The 25,761-nt window shown below is 44.0% G+C and overlaps 1 protein-coding gene across 1 annotated transcript in view; it reads right to left on the reverse strand.

Annotated features, from left to right (window-relative positions):
* Positions 1 to 3,468: 3,468 nt before the first annotated feature.
* ARHGAP31 (Rho GTPase activating protein 31) overlaps positions 3,469 to 25,761 on the reverse strand; it is a 90,354-nt gene continuing 68,061 nt past the window's right edge. The window contains exons 7-12 of the mRNA XM_011375827.2: positions 21,032 to 21,230; positions 18,618 to 18,742; positions 17,217 to 17,279; positions 14,793 to 15,368; positions 13,791 to 14,071; positions 3,469 to 10,275 (exon numbers count right to left, since the gene is read on the reverse strand). Coding sequence (XP_011374129.1) covers positions 7,864 to 10,275; positions 13,791 to 14,071; positions 14,793 to 15,368; positions 17,217 to 17,279; positions 18,618 to 18,742; positions 21,032 to 21,230 — 3,656 coding nt within the window. The 3' untranslated portion in view covers positions 3,469 to 7,863. The remainder of the gene's footprint in view (positions 10,276 to 13,790; positions 14,072 to 14,792; positions 15,369 to 17,216; positions 17,280 to 18,617; positions 18,743 to 21,031; positions 21,231 to 25,761) is intronic.

Below are 25,761 nucleotides of genomic sequence, written 5' to 3' on the forward strand. Positions count from 1 at the left end.
GGAAGCTGCAGTGTTAGGGAAGGCTTCACTGCAGTAGTAACACAAAATGCCTTTTGGAGGCAGGCTAGGAGTTTGCCACATGGATGAGGAGCAGGGTTCATGCAGTGGGAACAATGCTAGATAGCTAGGCAAGGAATAGATTACAGAAGGACTTGAATTGCGCATTACGGAGTTTGGATTTTTATTTTACTGTAGGTCACAGGTTCTCAAAGAGGTGGTACTTGGACACTGCATCAGACTTAATAAGTCAAAATCTTAAGAGTGAGGCCCAGTAATAATGCACTTTTCACAAGTAATTCTTAACCAGACCGAAGTCTGGGAACTTTTGCAGACAGAAGACAGCTAATGAAAGATTTTAAGTTGAGGGCTTCTGACCCAAAAGTGTTCTCAGGTCAAGGGTTCTCAAAGTGTAATCTCTGGGCCAACAGCATCAGCATCACCTAACTGGGAACTTGTTAGAAATGGAAACTTTCAAGCACTACCCCAAACCTACTAGGTCAGAAATGCTGGATAGAGCCCATAAGTCTGTTTTAACATGCTCTCCAGGTGATTTTGATGAGAACCACTATCCTGTCTGAGACAACTTTGGCAGCAGTCTGTAGGATAGGTTTAGAGAATGGGGTTGGGGGGGAGGATGTCAATGAGACTTAAAGCAGGGAGACTAGTTAGCTAATCATTTAAAAAGTCCATGCAAGAAAAAAGTGTATGGGGTGGTGTGAGCACTGTGCGGGTGATACAAAAAGCCATGTGCATAAATAAGATGATGTAGGGAAGGTATGTGGAGTGAAAAGAAGGAAGGGCAGAATTCTGGTTAATAATATTTAAAAGCAGAGGATGAGGAAGCTTTCAAATGGACAAAACTAAAGAAAAGTCCGAAGAAACCGAAAACGCTAATTGGAAAAGATATATGCACCCTTATGTTCACTGCAGGGTTATTTACAATAGTCAAGATGTGGAAGCAATTTAAGTGCCCATCAATAGATGACTGGATAAAGATGTATATATATTCCATATATACAATGGCCATTAAAAAGAAAAATGAAATCTTACCATTTGTGACAACATGGATGGACCTAGAGGGTATTATGCTAAATGAACAAAGCAGAAACAGACGCATAGATAGAGAGAACAAACTAATAATTGCCAGATTGGTGGGTCGGGGTTAGGGAGCTGGGTGAAAATGGTGAAGATTAAGAAGTACAAATTGGTAGTTACAAAATAGTCACGGGGATATAAACTACAGCATAGGGAATATAGTCGATGATATTGTAATAACTGTATAGTGCCAGGTGGTTACTAATCAGGGGATCACTTCATAAATTATATAAATGCCTAAGCACTATACTGTTCACCTGAAACTAATGTAAAATAATACTGAACCTCGACTGTAATTGGAAAAAAAAACAAAAAAAATGGAAATTCAAGAGCTGGACAAGAAAAGGAATGATCAACAGCGTCAAATATAAGAGGAAGGTTAAGAGACTGGGAACTGACTTTGGATTTGGTTATTAGATTATTGGTGACTTTAGCAAGAGAAATTTTAATAGTGCAATAGGGAGGAAGGTCAGGTTGCGCTTGGTCCAGAATAGTGGAATGGAATGAAAAAGTAATAAATTGGAAAAAAAAGTTCTTGGGAAGAGGAATAGCACTTCTCTGAGTGCTACGGGAGGTTAGGTACACAAATGGACAATGGGAAGTGGCAGTGGGAGGTGGAAGCAGCGCATCTGATAGTGTCAACTTATGGTGATGTAAAAAGCAACTATCAATTTAGGAAGGTGGGGGAGGCCTCTGCAGGAGGGGGTTGGAATAGTGGAATAGCCTTTGTGAGTTTGGGGAATGAGGCCACTGCTGAGGTGGTAATCCATAAATTTCCAAAGGCTCTCCTACCACGGTTTTATGATTTTCTCTGATCTAACTAAAAGACAGTAAAAGATTAGAGAAGATAGGTAGTAAGAGTCCTGGTCCTAGTTTGGAGGTTTGGCAAACAGGTATGGCTAGAGGACTAGTGGTCAGGGGAGTTACTGGTACTGGGGAGAATAGTTATGATGATACACCTCGGGGTCTGGAAAGCCTAGGGAAGGAAGAATGGAGTCTGGTGGGGGTTCGTCTGTCAAAAAGAGTAGGAGTGGGCCAGGCAGTAATCTTGAACAAGGAGAAAGAATAAAGGAGCAAGGAGAGAAGTTTTCAGAGTGGAATGTGAGAGTTTAGGATCACAGAGTTCTGGGATGTGAAAGAGCCTGATGTGGAAGAAATCACCAAAATTGAGTAGAAGCAAAAGCTGTAAGCAACTGTGGCAAGAGTGTTGGGTGGGTTTTCCTCAGGAATATCGAAGTCGTTCAGAATGATGGTGGGACATGAAGTAGACAGGATGAAGTAGAGAGGAAACAGGGAGCATGGAAATCTGGGACACTGCATCACGGCCTCAAAGAATGGTAAAAGTTAAAACCACTGGATGCCATACATTTTGGTAGTAAGACACTTTTTTGTATGAGATGGGAAGATGCAACGGTGCAGAAGTAGGAAGCTGAAGGATGTCTTCTCAAGATATTTGCTGTGTAAACTGGGAGAAATGTGCAGCCTCTTTGTGCAGGGAAAGAAGTGTCTTTAGAGGAGTGTCAAGTTTTATTGAAGTCCAGAAGGTAGAGGCAACATCCAGAACAACTATGGGAACGAATGAGAGTGAGGGCAACTTTGTGTTGCCAGTTTGGGGCGGGGGGGATGGGGGGCGGCATTCAGGAGAGAGGAGCAGAAGAGAGTGGGGATCTGAAAGTATATGGAAGAAAAAGGCATTTAGGGCAGTAGCAAAGCATGACAGGAACAGGTCTGGGTAAAGTTCTAAATAGAACATCATTGCCAAAATGCTAGTATTTTAATCCCCTTGGCAATATTTTTCACTGCAAATATCACCAGGTTGTGAGCTTAGGCTGCATGATTGGTTTTTTAAGGGTCTGTTATTTCGACTCATTGAGCATCCCTCCCCCATTTTTGTGATAATATATGCCAAGAAAACAAACTTTGGGTTTTCTCCCCTCCTCCTCCGAGAGAATCATTAGACACTCAAATGAAAGAAGTCCCCTTTGACTGACTCAAGTAATAGAAAAATTAAGTTCAGTTCTGTGTAGGTGGACCCACAGAACTCCTTAGGCTGCGGAGTTTTGAGAAGCAGTAGCTTTCTCATTTTTCATTACAATATCCATTGATTTATACTGCGGATCTTGGGTGATGTGAATTGCAACCGCAAGAGAGTGAAGTTGCAAATGTTTGACAAGAGGTTAAAATAATAAAAACAAGAAAAATTTCCTGAAGCAAATCATCAGAACTTTTTGCTGTGCAACCAAATCTTGAATAAAAAAATGACATCAAACAGAAAAAACTAAAACAATGAGCCTGATAGGTCTAATACACTTTTCCTATTATCGATTTTGATGACCCCATGTCCTCCTCTAGTTCATAGTCCCATCGTAAGCATTACATTTTATATCATTTATTAGAGTACATTTTTAAAGCATAACAATCTTTTAATTACACTTAAATGTCTCTATGGATAGGCTTAATATTTATACTTTTTAAAATCAATAGATAAACATTTCGATTATATCTTTGGAAACATTTGTCTCAACAAACAGCTGAAATCATGTGGCTTCCTAAAAGACTTTGAAAAGTGCTTTACCTTGCAGAATTATAAGCCAGGAAGTACTATGGCATTAAGTTATTGCAAAGCATTGTGATTCATCCAGTAATATGCATGGCTATGTACTTCATGGGTTTTTTATATTTAGTTATATCCTGCTTCATCCTCATAGAGAAGTGTTCCCTGCATTGCTCACAAACCCCATGATCTGTGTGCCAATCAATCTGTGGTGTTCCTCAATTTTATCCTATCTGGACTGATATTGATTTCAGGCAATCACCCTTGCTCTCTCTTCTGGCCTGACTTTGCTAGAGGAGGTGTTGACAAAGGACATGTCCTTTGTCATTCCACATTCTGAGCTGACTTTCCTGCTGGAAGTGCCTAAAATCATACTCCTGACATCACCTAAGCCCAGATTCGTGTTGTCATCGGATAAGACAGGCCATGGTTGAATGCGCTCCTAATCAATCCTGGTGGGAATTGGACCTCTCCCTGAACCTGAACCTCTTCCATTGCAATCCCAGACAAATGAACCTTACATTCCCCAGTACCTCTTCAGGCAGGAACCCAAGGCCTGTGTGGACAAATGACTGTCCCACCCAATTTTAGTTCAATGTGATTATCATGCGCTAAACATTAGACATGAAAGTAACAGTCTATCTTGGACATATGACATCATCATCAACAGGAGTTAACCCATTTTGTGATGACGGAAGTCTCTGAAACCCCCTCTCAAGGAGTGCAGAACACTGATCTTACCTTACTCATTTGCAGATATCCAACAAGACCTCACAGCCAAACCAGTTAAGAGTATGCAAAACCTCAGGACTATTTATTGTTAGTTACTACTCTCTCTTTTAATGATCAAAGCAAAAACATCAGTGTCTGAACGTCTCCCTAGTACCTTCTACTGGATTTGCAATTTTGTTTAATTTGATTAAAGTTAGCAGGTAACTTGAGTACTATTAACAATCCTATTAAAAGACACTAAATTGCTACACGTTTTCCCTGCTTCTGCGTTCATTTGTTAACTTAGTGGTTCTAATCTTGCTCCTGGCTGTTGATATGCCGTTTCATTTGCATCACCCCTTTTATGCTTTTAGATTCTTCAAAGATTTAAGAGTTCTACAGTACCCAGCACAATATTGATAAACTCTTGATAAATATTATCTGTTGAAGTTGATGTTTACATTCTTAATTTCCCCAGAATCCAGAACTTTGACTTGGGTGATGTTTTGAATTGTGGGGCTTAGATTAGGCTCTCTTAATGGGGTTCTTGGTCAGGTCTCTTCATATTCCATGTGAATCAGAGAATAAAAAGTAATTCTATCGGGTTGATTTTGGCAAAAAAAGGGAAAAAAAGTTGACCTGGGAAGGCCATTTGGCCAATAAATGTAGGTTATTATCTTCTTAAGCAAGCATTAACACTAAAAGAAAACACTTCAAATTCAACATTTAAAATCAGCCACCTCCGTTTTGAGGCCCAATAGTTGATTTGAAGTAGCCCTTTGAGAATCTGATTCTGTAGCCCTTTCTAGGGCACCATGTAGATCCTCCTAGAAACAGCAGCACCCACTCTGTCCCTCCCCTGGATGGGAGCAGTCAATCTGATCCCAATCCAGCCATTCTTAAGGGGTTCATTTTTCAGTCCCACGTGGGCAACCAGATCATCTCGGGGCATTTGGGGGAACAATTTCAGGGGAAAATATAGCGTGTTTTCTTTGTCACGGAATGGAATTTCCTCAGCACCAGGCTAGCCCCAGCCCACAGGAGGTTTATAAATATGTTTATGACAGTTGAAAGGCTGGGTAATGATAGTCAAAGGAGAAGGAGAAGTCCACACTTTAGCAGTGGGCCACTGACTGAAAAGGTAAGTCAGCTTCCAAGGCCTCTGGGTTGACTGGCTTGGAAAGCTCCGAGTAGAGAATATCTTCAGACAGCTGTCATTGTGTCTCATGTACTCACCACGCTACTGAAGATGATGCTACAAATGAAAGATGTCGATCTAAGGAACATCCTCTAAGTGTTACAAACAAAAATTTAAAATAATCACGAAGCAGTTTAAATATTTCATTACTTGGCTCAGAGTTCCAATGATGAAGCAAAGTGCAGTTCCTTCCCTCTCTCACATTCTAACTGGAACACGGTCTTTATCAAAGCTTAGGTACCGCAATGCACTGAGACTGATATAAAGCCTATCTGCCCACATTTTCTGATAAGGCAGGAATGTACTTTTCAAATCCGAACATGGCCTTTCTCAGCTGTCACCTCTGTATTTCTTCACGTTGCTTCCCTAGGGGGGAAAATGCTATACCTTAGGACTTTTCTTATGGGTTGATATCTCATCGGCTGTTGGTCCAAAGCCTTGCTCACCTAATGAAAATGCAAAGACACTGACCAAAAGGTCTATTAACTGCTCCCCTTGCTCACTCATCTCAGTGCCTTCAAAAGCAGAATTCATCAGATGGCCTGCCAGTTAACCCTGCCACAGACACTGGCTTAAAAGGTATAGGACAAGATTTCAAAACTTTGTAAGGCTCATCAGGGACAAAGAGAGAAAGGAATATATATTTTGCAGGGCATCATCTTCCAATTTCTCACTGGAGGAGGTAACTTCAGTTCATCCCCTACCCATCCCAGCACCAGTCTTGGTTGTGAAGTCTGCCTAGAGGTACTGCTGGCCTTTAGAGAAATTTCTGCAATGACTGAGCTTCTGGACAGAGTTCAGCCAGACTTGAACCTGAGAAAAGGTGCATAGGGCTAAAAATAGGTCGATTTTGTTTTGTTTCTCAAACAAGAGAGTTATCTTAGAAGGTTTAAAAATCTTGATACTCTGATGGGTTTTGCCTTGAGAAGGGATCCTGTGAAGCCCTTTTTGGGATAGCACCAAAAATCTGCCAGCAGGTTATATTAGTTCTTCTTCCTCTCTCCAGCTGAAAAGGAAAGAACCACTTGAAGTTCTAAATAACTGACATAAAATCAGACTGGTTTATTGCTTCTGCTTTTATATAAACAGGAGAAGGGCAAGTTTGAGGGCCTGGGGCGGGTGGTGGATGAGGGGGATTATGGAAGGGTGCCTCAAATCTGTTCTTAAGCAATGGAGCAAGAGAGAGAAAGGAAGACATCCGCTGGCTAAAATGAAATACATTTTCAGAAAGGCAGCTGTCTCCAAGCAGTAGTGATGGCCACACTGCTAGGGCTTCCCCCCGCTACCCCCAGGGCTTATCCTTATCTTTACTCTTGTCCCAGTCTAGTGTGTAAGGAGATTGAAGCTGAGCTAGAGGTGTTTTCTGCTAATGCTCCACCAATTTAAACACATTCAGTTTGGAGTGTAGTTCTGCCTATGTGTGAGGCTTTTCTCTATGATGACATACTGTTCTTGGACTCCGATAGTGGAATGAAAGTAGATCACTTCACTTCACTATTGCATACCTAAATGAAGATTCAACACATTTCATTGAGGTAATCCTCAGCTCAGCCTCGACCCTACCCAGCTACTGGATTTATATATCAGAGGTCAGGATAGTGGCAGCTGAAGTCCCAAGTTAATAAAAGCCAGAGCCAGAAAGTCTTCTTAGACTGTGTTCCTGAGGATGGATTCTGATTTTCTACGCTAGTATATGGAGCCATTTTGGGCAGGTCTGCGGTAATTCCAGGGAAAGACCATGGGTAAATTCACCCACTTGGATATCTAAGTGTAAGTTAGTTTGCTTTTCCAAATCTGCTTCTATTCTGTATAGCACACTTTAACGAAGCTCATCAGAAAACTGGTCTAAAAGAACACATGCTTTAAAGAGCATTAAAAAGTATGAAGTAAAGAGGCCTTCAAACCTCAGTAGCAACACTTTCCAACACAGACAAAGGATTTTTCTTTCTTTCAAAAGTCATTATCACAACCAGCTCTCAACAGGAATAGATAATGGCAACGGGAGACTAATACAACTCACAGACAAGCCCCAAATCTCATTGAAAACAAGCATTTCATCCTCTCCCTTATTTGACCTTTCCCTCCTGCTCGTATAGACTTATCTAAATTTCATTTCTTGGTCCATCCCTTGACCTCTCTTCTGATAAATGGACTAATTAATAAACGGCCAAAAGGCTAAAAGAAGAGGAGAGACCAAAATCAGCCCTAACTTGGAAAACTTGTTAGGAATAATGGCAGGTTGGCCCTGTAATAACTTCCAGATGAATCATGACATCGTTTTCATGTATCAGCAGGTGAATTGATGTCATTCTATTTGCCTCCCACTTCTTCCATCCAGAATCACTGATCTCCGCTGGGGCTGGTAAAAGCAACTGGTTGAGGTCTCTAGTCTCTGGCCATTCTTAGGGATGGTCATTTTATTCCTAAGTGTAACCCCTTCCGGTGTGACCCACGTGTTTTCTGCTAACTCCCCACAAAGAAGGCCAGGGGAAACTGTCTGGGTGGGACTTCTGATAGGGGACAGCAGAACCTTGGAATCTGTCACTGTGGATGAAGGAGGTGGATGGTCCATAATGGGGAAAGGAGGACTGAATAAGATTAGGCTCTGAGGTCTTCCTGGCCTTGACCTGTGGAAAGGCTTAGAGCCCCCTGATGGTCGCTCTATTTTTGAAGAAAGAAGGTTGTCCCCAGATGGCTCTGTCTCTGATGTGCGCTTTCTGCATTGCACTACTGCATCCTGGGTAGCCAAACCCAATTCTGGAGGAAGGGCAGGTCCTTCGCACATGCAGGATGCACTGGCATCCATGGCTCCTGTATCTTGCTTTGGTTTCTCTTCCTTTGGGCTTTCCAAGGAGGAGAGAGAATCATCTTTGGCAGGTTTCTGAGAGGTCCCACCAGTTGATTTGGGTTCCTCTTGGCTCCTCTCCAGAGGCTGAGCCTCACTCTCCCCTGGGCCCTGAGAGGGCAAGGGCTGGGGGATCTGTGTGTACTGAATCTTGGGTGGGATGACTGGGACTGCCCTGGCCTGGCACATTTTGACCATGAAGGAGGTTCTCACAGCTGACACACTGACGGGAGCTGAGTTACGGCGGCCTGTCAGGGCATGAGCAACAATGTCCAGGTCCTGAGGATCCTGGGAGTAAACCCTCCAGGGGTCTACTTTACAGTGAGATGAGGTCATCCATGTGACCTTTGGGTCTTCTGGCTCAGAGAGCTGTGTTCCAGGTGAACCAAAGGAGGCCATATTCTCAAAATGGAAGAGGTCAGTGATGGGACTGGCAGAGTCCAAGTTGAGGGAAGAAGGCCTATTTTTCCCTTTTGAGGGCCCACACTCAGTGCTCCTCAGCTGTAACTTTGGAGTATGCTCTCCAGACAAGGTGCTGTGCTGTACACTAGGCGAACTCTCCTTGCTGCTCTCTGGCCCAGGAATATTACTTTGCTCAATCTGAGGGTTGCAGCAGTGTCCCAGGTGTGTCCCCAGTTCCTTTCCCTCTGCTAGGCTGTCAGGGCTGGTTTCTGCTGATTTGGGCTGCACACCACCTGGTCCCTTCTGGCTGGGAAGTGCCTCTGTCCCTTTCGGGCCAGTGAACTCTCTGAAGGATCTCAGGGCTTTCTCATCCCGTCCAGTAATCTCTCTCCTGGGTGCCAGGGGCTGCAGAGGGTCGGAATTCCTCTCTGCTTCAAGATTAGCACAGCTGCTTGAGGAGGGACCCTCGAGAGTCCACTGGCTCTTAGCCGTGGTCGTGCTGTCTAGAGAATGGCTCTGGCGAAGGCTAGGCCTGTGGGAAAGCCTCTTCTCCAGTCGGTGGCCCTGGGGGGCCTGCACCTGGGCCTCTTGCACATTTTTCAGGGTAGGGGAATGTAGGGGACTCGTCACCCACTGGGGCTCCTCCCAGGGCTCCACCATCTCTAGGCCATGCTGGGCAATGTCCGTCACAGTGTCATCTTCATCACAGTCTGAGGGCTCTTGTACTGAATGGGCTATATCCCCCTCTCCTTGTGGGGAGAGCTCAACCTCCCTTGTTGGGCTTGAAAAACGAGAGCCTTTTCCAGCAGGAGCAGCATTCTTTGATTTTTGCTTCTCATTTTTTCCTGGACAGGGCTTGTCTCCCTGACAAAGGCTAGGGATGCCAGGGCTGCCTTTAGATTTCAGATGGTCTATATATGGATTTGTCCTCAAACTCCTTGATGAATTTTCTCTCTCAGGGCTGTCCTTTAATAGCTGGGCTTGAGGCACCTCCTCCAGAGGAGTTGGAGGAGGTGGAGCTGGTGGGAGCAGAGGAGACAGATTCTCTGGGCCTCCCACCTCCACCCTTGCTTGTGGAGAAGCTGTCTCAAATGGAACAATTTCCAGAGGAGCCAAGCTGGTGGGGTCTGGTCGTTGGCCCTTCTCAGGCTCAGAACTGAGGAGGTTGCTGGTTGTCTCCCGCTTTTCTCCAATGGCCGTCGTGGAAGCCCCCTCTATGCTCTGATTGGCTGGATCCCTAGTCCACTCCTCCAGAGGGGCGGAGACTGGGGCTGGGATGGAGCCACACGGCAAGCTCCCAGAAGGCTCCGGGGAAGCAAAAGGTCTTGGACTTGACTCAAGAATGGGCTGAGTTGGGCTGATCTTTAGAGCAGGCGGTGGCAACGAGGAGAGCTCCTCCTCAGATTCAATGATTTTCAGCTCCTGTTGAATCTCAGGCCAGATCAGGGCGCTGGCCAGATCATCTTCATCCTGAAAACCATGGAGAAACTGATCATTTTAGAACCAAAGACTCTCCACGCTGACATCCACACTGTCTGCCAGGTGAAGGGACTAGAGCAGTGCCAGGCTGCGCTACCTCAGCAAATAAAGAATACAGCACTAATAATCACTAGATGTTTATCCGGTGCTTACTGTGTGTCATAACATACAGTCGGTCCTCCCTGTAGGGGTTATTTAACGCATTCTCCAGTTCAACCAACCCCAGATAAAAAATATAGGGGAAAAATATGACCTTGTTGCAAATGGGTACTGCTAGTGAGGCCTATGATATCTGTACTGCACACGTACAGACCTTTTCCTTGTCATTAGTCCCTAAACAATATACAGTGTAACAATTGTTTACATTGTATTAGATATTATAAAAGTAATCTAGAGATGATTTAAAGTATTCAGGAGGATATGTATAGGTCATATGCAAATACTACACCATTTTATATAAGGGACTTGAGCATCTGGAATTTTGGTATCTATGAGATCCTGAAACCAACCACCTGTGGGATACTGAGGGATAACTCTACTTTAACCATATTTTCTTGTTTAATTTCCCCAACAATCCTAAGAGAGAACTACACAATAATCGCTTTCATTATAGAGATGAGGAGACTTATGTTCAAATAGATTAAACAGTTTACCTAAATCACATAGCAGCAGACCAGGATTGAAACCCAGCTGTGTCTACATCAGAACATAAGCAGATAATCCCTGTGCACTGCTGCCTTAGAAAACTAACAAAACTCCTGGTCTCATTTAACCTCAGGTTTACCAGATGGCATACAAGAAAGAGCTTCTCCCAATGGAATTCAAATGTTAACTCTTGTCCCCAAATCTGCTGTGCAAATAAACAGATGTAGCTTTTTTATTAGTAACAAAGATAAACTATTTCACATGGAAAAAAATTAACACATTAAAAGAAAGAATACAAAAACAGCAAAATCTTGTATTCCTACTACCCACAGACAACCACTGTTAATGTGATGGGGTACCTCCTCCTTCATCTTGTTTCTGTCCTTATCTTTCCCCAAGGCCAGCTTCTCTTTGTCTGACTCCTCCCTTTCCCTACACGAAACCCAGGCTGCAGACATGAAAGGGGTGAAGGGAGGCCTGGTGTGGGCCAGGGAAACAAATTTCAGTTCCTTTCATTTCTTGTCTCAAGGGCTAATTCTGTCCCAAGGAGAAGCAGTCCAGGGAGGCATCTCCATTCTGTTGGGGTGTGGGCCTTCCTGAGAAGTCTGACCTGCTGCCAACCTGACATCACTTCTCACCTGGCTCTGATCATGTGTTGTTTCATCTTACAGTTAATTTGATGCTTGCCTCATCTTTCCTAATGGACTATGAGCATCTTGAGGTCAGAGACTGTGTTCGTTTGTCTTTGATTCCTCAAGGCCAAATGGTGCCCGGCTATGAGTAGTTGCTAGGGTCTATTGAATTGAAATGGATTCATTGTTTTCTTTTGAGTTATTTCTTTCAAATAACTCTTCAGTACTGGATTACTTGGTCAAAAGGCAGGAATATTTCTGAGATCTGATCCTACTGTATTGCATGTATTTGTGTACATTTCTAGTTTACTTACTAGACTGTGCCCTCCTTCAAGACAGGGTTAGTCTTTTACTCATCTCTTTACTCTCCTCAGCACCTATATTAATTGATCTCTTGCTAAGAAATCAATAAATTTAGATGAATAAATGAATATCTAAACTCCCCTCCACCCAGCTCTCTGCCATCTCATTAACTGAATCATAATGTGTCTTTTTGCTCAGATCAGAAGCCTGCGAGGTGTCCTTGACTCTTGCTTCTTTCTCACTCCTTACACAATCCTTCACCAGGTCTTGTTTACTCCACCTTCTAAACAGCTCTTAAAGCCTTCCATTTCTATCCTCAATGCCCCACTCTAATGCGAGCCATTGGTTTTTCTCACCTGGTCTGCACACACTAGCCTCCTAACTGGTGTCCCCGCCTCCTCTCTTGCCCTTCTCCAAGCCATTCTCCTCACAGAATGGAGTAACCTTTAAAGATAACATTTTCTGAACAAATCAGAAAAGTTTCCGTTGCCCTTAGGTTAATCCCCAAATTCTTTCCAAGCAGCCCTGCCTGCCATGGCTTCTGCTTCCCCATGAGCCTCCCTTTCTCTGGCCCGCATTCTCATTCTCTGGCCTTGTTCCCATTCCTTAAATCTTTCCCACCTCAGATTCATGGCATATCTTACTCTTTCTGCCCGGAAGCCTCCCTTTCTACTTTCTATTCTGCTCCCTACCCGTTTTCTTCTAGCTAAGTTTTCAATCGAAATATCGGTTCTTCAGAGAAGTCTTCCCTGACCTTTGTGACCCCCCGCCATCTGACTGGGTTGGGTCCTCCTGTTATATACTCCCACAAAACTCCATACTTCCATATAACCCTAGAAATTGCTTGTTTAGTGACCTTTCGCCTACTACCCAGCTGTCGGCTCCAAGAAGGCAGGAACAGTGACCGTCTTGTGCACTGCAGTGATCCTAGTGTTCAGCAGAGTATCAGGCATAGGTGTTTCATACATGTTTTTAAATAAATGAATGGATGAATGGATGCCTTTACTTGTTCCCATGAACCCACCCTGGTTCTCCTTCCAGTGCTAATTTGATCTGTTTCTTAAAGAAGTGCCATTCATATTTGATCCCTCCCAGAATTTAATCCCGATAATAATCTCTGTATCCTTCTCCTATAAATGCAAATACATCTCATAGCAAAACTTATTCAGCCTCCTGAGGCCACTACAGTGCCCCTGCTCTGCCCTAACTCGCAGCACATGGGCCTTTTGTGCATGTCCTGGAAACCAAGTGTCTGGAAGCAAGTTAAAAGGAAAGAGCTTCCTTTCTCCCTTTGGCACAGTCCTTCAGGTCACGGAGCTGCCCGCATATGCAAGACTCCTACATGGATGTCTGAAAAAACTCCTCACACCTTCGTCTTATGCAAAGACATCACAGAATAACTTGGAAAATTCCACTTTAAAAAGTAGAAGAGGTTTATAAACTCTGGCATCATGTTTTAACTTTTCTAGAAGTCACAAGAAGAAGGAATGGATTCTGGAAATCTTACAGAATATTTTACTAACAAACATAGACAACTGTCCATCCAGGATGTCTGGAAAAAGAGCTGGCTCCATGAATGGTTCTTATTTGGGAGTGGGATATGGCAAGCAGATTTTGTGCTGCTTCCGGGATTGAATGTCATTACATTCTAAGGACATGTTACAGGTTTATAGTGACTTCAGGTCAGAAATATTTAGAGTTGAGTCTGTCCTAGGAAATCTGAGCTGAGTGGTTACTTCTCATCACTATAGGAACCTCTGAAGAAAAAAAAAAATCCCAGACCTGATTAGAAGGTTGTCTCCTAAAATCCCTTTGGCAGAAACTGGTTCTTCTAAAAAAAATTTAAAAATCTACTTTAAGCTGTACCAAGAGCCTTTGAGAAGAAGAGGACTCTACTGGCTGGACGGGTTGGTGGGTCGCCCTTACCATCTCATGGAGAAACACTGCTTCAGCTCTGGCCCTGGGGCTCTCCTGCAGAGCACTGGACTCCACCTGGCCAGCCTCTCGACCCTCCTCCGCCACCTTCTCTGGATCCAGTCTCTTCTCCAATTCACTTGAATGTTGGGAACTCACGTTGATTTCTGAGGTATTTTTCTCTTCCAGTTGGGCTCCTGGCTCCAGGGAAAGGCCTTTGCTGCATTCCACTGTCTTCATTGCTTCCGATCCTGGCGTGGCATCCTCAAGAACCGCCTTCTTAGGTACAGAAGCTGCAATGAGGATGAGAGTAATCAGTTGAAGAGGACTTCATTTGAAGAAAGGCCATTCTCAGCACAGTCACTGTCCTGGACTAGTCCTGCTTCACAAGGATGGAGGGAATTCTCACAGCTCACTGCTGCCTCATATTCTTTACCCTTTCCTCCCAGCAATGTCCTGTCCTCAGATCTCAGAGTAAAAGACTATCGGAGTTGGGAGGGACCTTGAAGATCATCTAGTCCAGTGGTTCTTAACTGGAAACCATTTCGCTCATTCCCTCCCCGGGGTACATTTGGCGATGTCTGGAGACATTTTTGGTTGTCACAACTGGGTAAGTGAAGTGGTTACTGGCATCTAGTGAGTAGAAGCCAGGGATGCTGCTCAATATCTTGCAACGTATAGGAAAGTCCCCTACGACAAAGAATTACTCAGCCCCAAATGTCAACAGTGCTGAGGTTGAGAAACCCTGCTTAATCCAATCTTTCACTTTACACATAAGTAAATTCAAGCCCCGAGAAGTCAAGGTTGTTGCCTAAGGTCACAGAAATCTATTATTTACACCAAGCTACAAAGATGTATTATGATTGTGATTGACAGTTTCTTAATAGGTGGCCTGCCTCAGAGCCCACAATCTTAACCACTTCACTACATCGTCTTACAAACTCCGTTAAAGCAAGTCGAAGTCTGGTTTTTAATCTCTTGCAATGGCAAGAGAGCCTCTCTCCCCTGCTTTACCCGTAGAAGTCTCAGCTCCCAGTGGCTTCTCCTCTTCAGGCCAACCTCCACTCTCTGAGCCCTGGAAAGAGAACTCTTCTAGGCTGGAAAGAGACTGCAGCTCCTTTGGGGGTGTTCTGCACGGGGTGCTGTTAGTGCTGATGACAGCTGACACGCGGAGCGGCACAGACACGGCAAAGGGCTCGGAGATGTTCAGGGCCTTGCGCTGGTGACGTGGTGAGGGCTCCATCTGGAAGAGGCTGCTGGTGAAGACGGACTTGCTGGGGCTGTCGTTCGAGGTGTAGAACATACCCAGCATCTTCGGGGCTGTCTGCTCGCTCTCAGGATCCTCGATGGGCCGGAACACCTTCAGCTGCTCAGGTGGGGGCCGAGCCTGAGTGCCCTGGAGTTGGCTTCGGTCACTGCTCATGTCGAAGCCCCCCTCGGCCCCCGCCGGCATCCCCTCCATGCCCCATTCTCCCTCCTGCTTGCTGAGGTCACATGAGCTGCCAGTGTTGGTCACATGCATTTTTGCTGCTGGAATGAAAAATCCACCAGTGGTGACTGTTCGACTGAAATTTCCTTTGGCTTCTTTCCCTAGTAAAAAGAGCAAACGAACACATGGTCAGCAGCCCGGGCACACACACGACTACGCAGCCTTCCAGTAAGGGAAGGCACACAACACTTGAATACTGGAAAGACATTGCCTTCTAATAAGGGCACAGCCGCCCTAATGAAGACAGGTACATAATATTTGGTTGACAAGAAGGGAAGCATCTTCTCATGTGCAGAGAATTTTGATATGATGGGCTGGTAGGACCTTTGCTGTTGTGTCATGTGTATCTGTTTTAAACTTTCCAGGTAGAGCAGTTTCCAAAAGAAGGCCGCTGCTAAGATTTCTAAACAGAGCAGTCATCCACCAAGCATTAAATGTAGATCACAAAAAAATAAAAAAGACAAATGGGAGATGGCGGAATGATGTTTGCTCAAGATGAAGAAGACAAAAAGGGCAAAATAACAGAATTTTGTTTTACTTTGAAACTTTAAAACTTATTGTTTTAAACCTTCTCTGACAGATGGACTCCAGTGGGGTTTTGAGTTCCAGGCAAGGAAACAAACGCTGCTGTGGCTACACTTTCTCCCTTTTCCCAGGCTTCCTCCTGCTGATTCAGAGGCTGAGAAACTAGAAATGTAAATTAACTCAATGGTCGAAAGCCCAGTTGTGAGGAGCAAGTTCCTGACTGGCTTAGAAGTGAGGGCAAAGAGGAGAAAAGTTTGTATGGGAAATAAATAAGCTGGGAGATGACTGGAAAATAATTCCTCACCAGGAACTAAGTGCTCTGCTGGACATCTAATGTAACGTTAGGTTTAAAACTCTCACGACCACTCCTTCAACACGTGAGGAAACTGAGACCCCAGAGGTGAGTGCCCAATATCCATGGAAGTGCTGACCTAGATTCTGAAATATTAAATTCTGTAAAATGGGGCAAGAACTGCCTCAAGAGGTTTCAAAACTAAAGCAAATGGGTGAATATAAAGGGGAGAAACTGCAAAGTATCGAGTCAGCTTAAGAAGAGTTCACTGAGTATTGTACAAGTTCGGATTTATTTTTAGAAGTTGTTCTAAAGATTTTTTGTATTATTTCAGGTTGCTTCATTTACCAAAGAGCAAAATGTTTTATATTAAAGGGGTTAGACAGTCGTGGGGTAAATATGGGGGTAGTCTGCTGCTAGGGAAGCCACGTGTCTTCTAACTTGTAGCAATGCTGTGGGCTCCCAAGCAGAAACAGAGTTACAGGCAAGTCAGACCCAAAGGCTATAGCTGTAAGAACCAACATGGTGAGGTGCCACTCCAATGACAGATGTTACCTTGCATGCAACTGTATGCACATCTACTCCAACATGTCTACATGCCAGGCTGGTGCCCATCAATGTTTACTGATGAATGAATGAATGAATGCATGAATGAATCTACCAACTCAAAATCATGACTTGACAAGTACGATGAAGCTAATGCCTATGGAAACACGCAAATTCCAGACACATTAGTATTTAGGCACAAAACTCTGAGTTATAAACCAGTGCTTGGCTCCTCTACATGCCCAAGGGAGAAGGCGCTTCTGCCTTGGTTTTCAGGTGTTGCCCTTTTACCTGGTTCAGGTGTGAATGTAAAGCAGCTGTTGTCTCCCTCTGTGGTTAGAGGAAGGCTGGAGAAAAAGGACAGCCCTTTAGGCCTTGCCCTACAGTGGAGTAGGGAAGGTTAATGCAAGGGCTATGTGAACCCCTTGAGTTCAGGAAGGGTCAGGAAGGGATTGGGGACTCGGGGATAGTGCATGATCGTGACTGGAGACGAGCAGACCCGGTGGCTTATGAAGGCAAGTCTGGTGTAGAGACTCCAGTCTTGCAGCTATAATCCCCAGGTCCAAACACAACTGTAAAATCTCACCTTCCACAGGCACTGAGCACAGCGAGTCCATGCTTTTAGCGGGTCGGATAGTAGCTTTTTCCACTAAAGACAAAAGAAAAAAGAGCCCTGTTGAATATATAGTAAGAGGAAGCATTCAAAACAATAGGTCAGGCTGTCAGTAGACAAAATAACTTTGTTTAGGAAAGATTTTCAAGTATTTATAATTTTCCCCTTCAGGAAACCAAACATTCCCCAACTGCTGCTAGATGTTCCTACTTTCTTAATGGGCTTGATCTTATAAAAACAGGGCATCTGTAGATCAAAGTTTTATTAACATTTTACAAAATAAAGATAAATTACAACTTTGTCAAGTACTAGCTGTTAGCAAATGAGGACTCCTGAACCCAACTTTATTGTCCAAAAAGGATTCAAAGATTCATCCATGGGGTAGAACCCATGAGGCCCCAGGCAACCCCTCCTGTGTTGCAGACTGGAGAGTGAGATTCTTGGCTGCAGCTCTCTCAGCAGCCAGGAATTTGGTATACCAGGTGAGAGGGCCCAGGGGAACTGAAGTCACCTCTCTCCCACGTGCAGCTCTGCTCCTGGAGGTCTGCAGACTGGTGGCTCCTCCAGTGATCTCATCCACCAAGCAGATACCAAACAAACCTTTCTGGGGCAACTACTATGTGTTTGGTGGACTCCATGCATCTCTGTAAGTCACCTAAGCAGGTGTTTGGAAAAGTGCGGCATGTCTTTTCGGGGAGCTCAATTAACTGGAATGTAGTTCCTTCTAGGTCAAGTTTGCTATGAGGTCAAAAGGGCATATTTGGCCAATTGTCCCACAAATGTCCCTTTTCCAGTCCAGGAACCCATACTGCATTTAGTTGTCATGATTCCTTAATCTCCTCCAATCTAGGACACTTTGTCAATCTTTCTGATCTTGACACTGGCAGAGTACTGGCCATTATTTTACAGAATATACCTCAGCTTGGGTTTGTCTGGTGTTTTCTCATGATTGGATTAAGGTTATGAACGTTGTGCCTGTCTCAGGATGTCATATCAGAAGGTAGATGACGTTAATATCTTATGGCTGGTGATGTTAACTTAATTGCTTGGTTAAAGTGCAGGTTTTGAACAAAATCGGTAATTTATTTAATAGTATTATATTGATATTACTTTTCTAGCTTTGATTATTGTATTATGGTTATAGAATTTGTTAAAATTTAGGGAAGCTGTGTGAAGAATATATAGGTTCTCTGTGCACTATTTTTATAAATCTAAAATTATATCTATATAAAAAAGAACAGAAAGACCCCCCTAGTTAATTTATATTTTTCTTTCAGGACTAGTGAGTTTAATATGATCGGGCCAAGACTTAAGAAGCAGAATTGGGGTAGGGAGTGGGGGAATCTCATAAACATAACTGTTATTGATTCTTACCTGAAAGCCTCTGTCCTCTCACAAACACACTGCCATTTCTACTAAGTTTTGATTTGGAGTCTGATCCAGAACGTCCCAGATTAAATATTGATTTCCACTTCTTTGATTTACTGGAGAGCTTTCTTCTAAAAGAGCCAAGCCATAGGGGTTAGTTGGATAACTACTCACTTCAGTAGGGCTTTTAAGTTGAGAAGGAATATCCCAATCATGTTTTAGTTATGAATGGCTCTAACATTTCAAGAAATTCCTCTCTAAAATCCAACTTGAGCCTGACTCTCACCCTGTCAGCAGTCCCCAAACTTTTTAGCACTAGGGACCAGTGCTCCTGAGAGTTTAATGCCTGATGAGCTGAGGTGGAGCTGAGGCAGTGATGCTAACGCTGGGGAGTGGCTGCAAATACAGATGAAGCTTTGCTCACTTGATCGCCACTCACCTCCTGCTGTTCGGTCCATTTCCTAACAGGCCACAGACCAGTATGGCCCGGGGGTTGGGGACCCCTGCCCTAGATGATCAAGCTAGGCTTTCATGAGTCAGAACGAAGGACCACGTTCCCCAGGAGAAGGCACAAAGGAGTGCCATTCAAGGCAAGGGCAGAGCAAACAGAAGCAGGAATCAGTGGTCGCCAGCAACCACACAGTTCTGGGAATTCTGGTAGGAATTCTGGTAAGCACTTTAGTCCTGAGTTTTCAAATGTACCTATTTTTTACAGGAGTAAACACTAAAGAACATAGACCTCAGTCCTGTCATTTCCCTGCACTGTGGGCCCAACAGCAGTCACAGCCACAGGTGAGGGAGAGCTAGTGAAGACTTTCATGGATTGCAAAGGAGGTGTACGAGAAAGCAACCTGGAAAAGATTCTGGCCTGGGAGAGTTGAAGGCTGCTGGGCGTTGTCAATGGTCACTGCAGAGAAATTCCCAGGGTAGTTAGTGTGTCTCATTTGCCCGATGCCTGGCACCAGGCTGCTTCGGTAGGAAGCAGGGAAAGGACAGTGTTGGACTAGATCTGGGGAGCCTGGTGCCACCACCAGGGGTCACCACAGAGGCCGTGCCCTGCTCTGGCTTGGCCCAGATCTCAGACTTCATCAAGTTCCAGGATGAAACCCTGAAACTCGCAGGTTCCACAAAGAACCTTTTCTCTGAAGGGCTCTCATAGAGCACCCAGATCTCCAGTCCAGCAAGTTTTTACCATCAATCAGAGACAGATCTGCAGTGCTAGGTGGTTTCTTTGGATCTGGCCTGGTTTTCTCAAGCGCTTGGCCAGGGGGCGGATTTGACAGGATGACATAAACTGAGGCATGGTGCAGCCCAGGTGTGGTTAAAGGCACAGAGAAAATGCACTCGATGGTCCTTCTGAGGTCCTCTTCTTCCTGATCCCTGGGCGAGAGTCTTACTCTTCAGGGACTTGGTGGGAGCAGCAGAGGGGCTCTGTCTCCAGAGAGCACCAGCCATGCACTCCAGGAAATGGAGGGTTTCTCTCCAGGAGAGCTGTGGGTGTGCCATTCCCATATGAGCAGTGCGCTAGGCGTCCCCCTTCCCTACAGTTGTGCAATGTGGCAGTGCTCCTTCTCCCTCCCCAAAGGGAAATGTCTTGGAGAGAGCACTGGCAAGAGGTCTGAGGTGTCTGTTTTCATATTTCTTTGCACTGACCAAATAGCAAGGATCACTCTCCAATGAAAAGGTTGCCTTCCAGCCCCTCCACCTACTGTGTACCTAGAATTTAGGACTCCTGCTGCCTCCTTTTTATAGAGGGTATGAGGGCGATGGACAGAGGGATGTGTGGAGAGCAGGATTGCAACAGAGGAAGTGACAAGAAGAAATGAGGAAAGAAAATATCCTATGAATAAAAATGACATGTGGTGTTTATTTGGAGAGGAGGAAGGGCTCTGACAGGTATGAGAGGAGGAAGGGAAGCCACAGATGGCATCTCCAAGTGCTGCATGCCCAGAGCTCCCAGTCTGGAGTGACATCATTTGCAACTTGTCCTCCATTCATCTCTAAGCCTTTCATAATGTTCCGTGGAGATGAAGGATTGGGGAGGTGGGGGCAGACAGAGTCAAGCCTTTGCTTTTAGTGAACTTCCTTTTGAAAATGTCAAGCCTATTTTGTCCAAACCAGGGAGCAAAGGATTTCAGTCGTGACTCTTGACACTTAGCAGCTCCACCCCCATCACAGTACTAGGGACATCTGGTGGGAGACCAGGGTCTTGGTAACTTTGGGGCAGTGAGTGAAGGCATCAACCCCTGGTGAGAGAAGAGTTGTGGGGAGAGATCTTTTCTCTTCTGGAATGTTCCCTTACACCCTAACCCAGACCACATTCCCAACCCATGCTGCCATCTTGGCCCTGAGACTATGTTACTTCCTCCTCTGTCCCCCTCCATCCAAGCAACTCCCAGAATTTCAAAGAATGCCATTACTTGTTGTCCGGTAACTCAAGGACGGTGTGGAAGAGGGTGCCCATGGGAGGGACAATCTCAGGCAGACTGTTCTCCCTCCGCTCCTTTCGAGCAGGATGGTTAGTAGCCAGGCTCCGGGCCTGAGCTTCTTCCAGGCTCACCAACTTCATGGGCAGGGAGAGGACTGGCAAGGTCAGGCTCTTCATGATAGGCCGGTTTTCTGCAGAGAGACGAGAAGAGCTCATAGACTCCTAGGAGGAAACCTGTGCACTGGTCTAGCCAGATTCCCCATCTGCAGCTCCTCCCTTCTTGACCTCCTGACAAGGACTCTTCTTGGGGGTGGTGGGATGTGGGGCGAAGTCTGCACACAGGAAACTGACAACCTTCCTGGCCAGACTAGCCAGAGAGCACAAGGGGCTTCAGGAGGTAAGCTGCACTTGCCGTATTTATCAAAGAGTGACCTGTTCGTTCGTTCGTTCATTCATTCATTCATTCATTCATTCATTCATTCATTCATTCGATAAAGATGTATTGAGCACTTACTGTGGGTCAGAGTAACCACAGTGGTCTTTAGCCCTGGAGACTGCTTAGTGCTTTGGCCAGGTGGGAATGTTATGTCCAGCCACAGAAGTAGCCTCGCTCAGCTAGGGTAAGGCAGGAGGTTGACCCGTCTCTCCACAACTGGAGAACAGAGACTCCAAGGCAATTTAAGGTTGAAGCCTGTACTTTCCCTAAATCACCCAGGCTTACATCTCTTCAGTAAAAAGACATTTTACAGCCTATAGTATACTCCAAAAGATAAGAGGCTATTTACTCACTATCCAGACATCTTCTAGTATATGCAAGCTAATCCTTTCTTTCCAAAGTTTTTTTTTAGAAATAGAAGTGATGATGACAGATCACTGGTGTCGAGGGTTATCTCTTTCCTACAAGTCAAGTTTCTCGACTTGAGGAAATTTTGCACCCCCTCCCTCCAGCCACAGATATTTGGCAATGTCTGGAGACACTTTTGGTTGTCACAAGTGTACATGGGAGTGCTACTGGCACTAGTGGGTAGAGGCCAAGGACGCTGCTAAACATCCTACAATGCACAGGACGGTGCCCCACAACAAGAATGAACCAGCACTAAACCTAGTGCCAAGGTTGAGAAACCCTGATCTAAGTAAAAAAAGGTCTAAGTTTGTCACTATTTCGTCTTTTGGCAACCTCGCCAGTTTTCTCTAACTTTGGAAGTTGCGAAGAAACTCAAAGATAACTTTGCCCAGCTGAAACTAAGAAATCATTACGAGAGTCACCTCATTTTCAGAAAGCACCTTGAGAGTGCTATTTCTCTTTGAAGAGCATGACCCTTTCTGAATAGAGGGAAATAAAACCACTGGAAAAGGGCTTTGTAGAAAATGGAGACAGGCTGCGACACTGGAGTGTGGCCAGGGAGGGTAGCATGACAGTCATGCAGCGGGACTGCAATGAAGTAAATCTGTGATCCTAAAAACTTTCTGTAAAGCTTCTGACTTCAGCTCAGTTTTTCCTATTTAATACAAAGAAGGTTAAAATATTTAAATTTACTCTCAATATTTGTTCATAGATTTTAGATTATTTATTATTTTGTTACTTAGTTATTTATTTACTTAAAAAAATGAAATCACTCTGGGAGTAACTGGAACAATGGAAGACCACACACTGCAGGAGTCAGGAGGCCTCAGTTCATCACCCACCTCTCCCCCTAGTTCTAGGCTCCAGGATCCTAAGGTCGACTCACTGTTTCTGCTTAGGTGTTTGTTTAATAGGTATCTCTAACTCTATAGTTCATAACAGAGCTTGTGATTTCTGCTCCTCACCTCCAAACCAGTACCTCCTCCCATCTTCTCCAAGTTGGTAAATGGCACCATGGATCACCTAGCTGCATAAACCAAAACCTGGAGTAGTTATTTTTCACCCATTCCTTTCTTCGATGCAATCCCTCCTCCCACATCCGGCCTATAATCAAGTTCTGTAACTCTGCCTCCAAAACGTATCCTGAATCCAGTCGCTTTCCTCCTTTCCACTGCTAACATACTAATCCAGGCCACCACGACTTCTCACTTGATTTCTGCCAGAGCTATCTAACTGGTCTCCCTGCTTCCAGGCTTGTTGCCTTTCAGTCTTCCTTCGAACCTGAGCCAGAATGCTCAGATCCTGCACTCCCTGTTCAAAATCCTCCAGTGCTTTCATTGAGAACAAACCGAACTCTTAGCATGATTTACAAGGACCTTCCATCTGCTTCCCCTCTTCTATTTGCCCACTGACCCAGTGGTCTATAAAGATATACAGTGAAATTTTTGAATGGGTATTCCCTTTATATATAAGTGTATATTTGTAAACTATGTATATTAGTCTTATGTATAATAGAAAACATACAAAATCACAAACACTACAAAGTATACGATAACAATAAGTGAAATGAGAAATTGTAATAGTTTCTTTTAAAGCCCATGCTTTGCTACTTTGGTCCCTGGTGCCCCTGGGGTGGGGTGCCCCACTTTGGAGACCACACTGGCTTTAGCCACACTGGCAACCCTATGAGTCCCCTTCCACCTCAGAGCTTCTACACTGCCTGTTCTCCGTGTTTAGAACACTCCTCCCCCAGATCCTCACATGACTAGTTCCTTTAGTCATTCAGATCTCAGTTCAAAGATCACTTCTTCAGTGACCATGGCCACTCTGTACCCAAATAACACTCCAAGTCACTGACCATCCCATTACCCTGCTGCCTTTTCTTCATAGCATTTATGGTCTTTGAAGTGATAATACATTTATTTGTAAACTCATGTATTGCCTGTCTCCCCAGCCAGACCACAGCTATATGCAGGACAGCATCTATGCTGTTTGTGTAATGGCACCATCCTTAGTGTCTAGAACAGTGCCTGGCACACAGGAAGTGCTCAATACATACTTACGTTTCAATGAATCTTGGGTATAGCACAATCTCTCTGGCCTCATTGCTCTCACTCATCAATTAAAGAAATTGGAGTCTATGACTTCTATAATCTTTCTAGTTTGAAAAAGAACCCTCATTCCAAATCTAAAATTCCAGAGAGTAAGACTTACTCCATTTTGTGTAAACATTAAGTGTGGTACTTTACCAAACTCAGTGCGAATTCATAACAGGCATATTTAAATGAAATTCATTGAATAATAAGCATTGGAGGCAAGCAAGAGTTAAAGGCTTAAGAGTAAACTGGAGTTCAATATACAGGAGGAAAGATGATTAAGGCATCTGTCATGAAGAGAGCAGGCATTTCCAGGTTAGAATTAAGGACAACCTTGACACTAACAGTCATGGATGAGACTTGTCTAGAAGAATGTTTCCCAAAAGTCATTAATAATAAATAAACCGTGAATGTTTATCTATTTTCCTATTTTTGCTTCACAGAGGCAGCAGAGAATTAAGGAAAGAGCATGGGCTGAAAGATCTTAGGTCCAATGTTCAGGCCCACCAGTTGCCAGCTGTGTGACTTTGGGCAGCTACTAAACTTTTCTGGTTCTCTGGTTCTTCACATACAAAATAAGGTTGATAGCAATTTTATGAGCTTGTTGTGATAAGTCAATGTGATGACGTATGTGCAGTGCTTGCAACAGTGTAATTTCTTGGCATAGAGTAAGTTCCCAATAAATTATTGGTTGACTCAAAAGAATGAACGAATGAATGCATATTACTTCTCATTTACTTTCAAAAAGAATTTATATAGCTTACAATAAATAATACATCTATAATGGGGGAGTTAAAATAAAGATAAAAGAGATGTCATCCACTCCTAGGTATATAACCGAGAGAATTGAAAACACATGTTTACACAAAAATTTATACATGAATATTCACAGCAGCATTACTCATAATAACCAAAAATAGAAAACCCAAATGTCCATCAGCTAATGAATGGATAAATAAAATGTGGCATATTCATATAACAGAATATTATTCAGCCATAAAAAGCAATGAAATGCTGATACATGTGACGATATGGATGAAACTCGAGAACATGTAAGTGAAAGAAGTCAGTCACAAAAGACCATGTATCGTACGATTCCACTTATATGAAATGTCCAGAAGAGATAAATCCATAGAAACAGAAAGTAGATTAGTGGTTGCCAGGGCCTGGGGGGAAAGGAAAATGTGAAATGATTGCTAAACGGGTGTGGAGTTTCTTTTCGGAGTGATGAAAATTTTCTGAAATCAGAAAGTGGGGATGGTTGCACAATTGTCTGAATATATACAGTAAAACCCACCAAATTGTATACTTTAAAATGATAAAATGGTGAATTTTATAGTTAAGTGAATTTTATCTCAATAAAAAAATAATTAAAAAAAAAAGTCATAAACCATATTGCGGACGGGGGTGGGGTAAGAACAATTATACCGGGAATCAAAATTTGATGGCAATTGCAACTGATTGTTCTGATGATTACATTTGGTTTTTCCAAGTACACCAGCTAAACTGGAAAAGAATGCTTTGATCAGCTAACACAAATGAGTTGCAGATATGATTCTCATACACTATTGGTTCTCCAAATGTGGACCCTGACCAGCAGCAGCAGCAGCAGCACCTGGAAACCAGTTAGAAATTGCAAATTCTCGGCAGCACTCCAGACACGCTCAATCGGAAACTCTGGGGTTGCGGCCCAGTAATCTGTGTTTTAACCAGCCTGCTGGGTGGTACTGACGTACACTGATGTTGGAAAACCACCCTCACATAAATGGTAGTTACCACACT

The sequence above is a fragment of the Pteropus vampyrus genome, unplaced genomic scaffold (genome assembly GCF_000151845.1).
Source record: "Pteropus vampyrus isolate Shadow unplaced genomic scaffold, Pvam_2.0 Scaffold1, whole genome shotgun sequence".
In the NCBI taxonomy this organism is placed as follows: domain Eukaryota; kingdom Metazoa; phylum Chordata; class Mammalia; order Chiroptera; family Pteropodidae; genus Pteropus; species Pteropus vampyrus.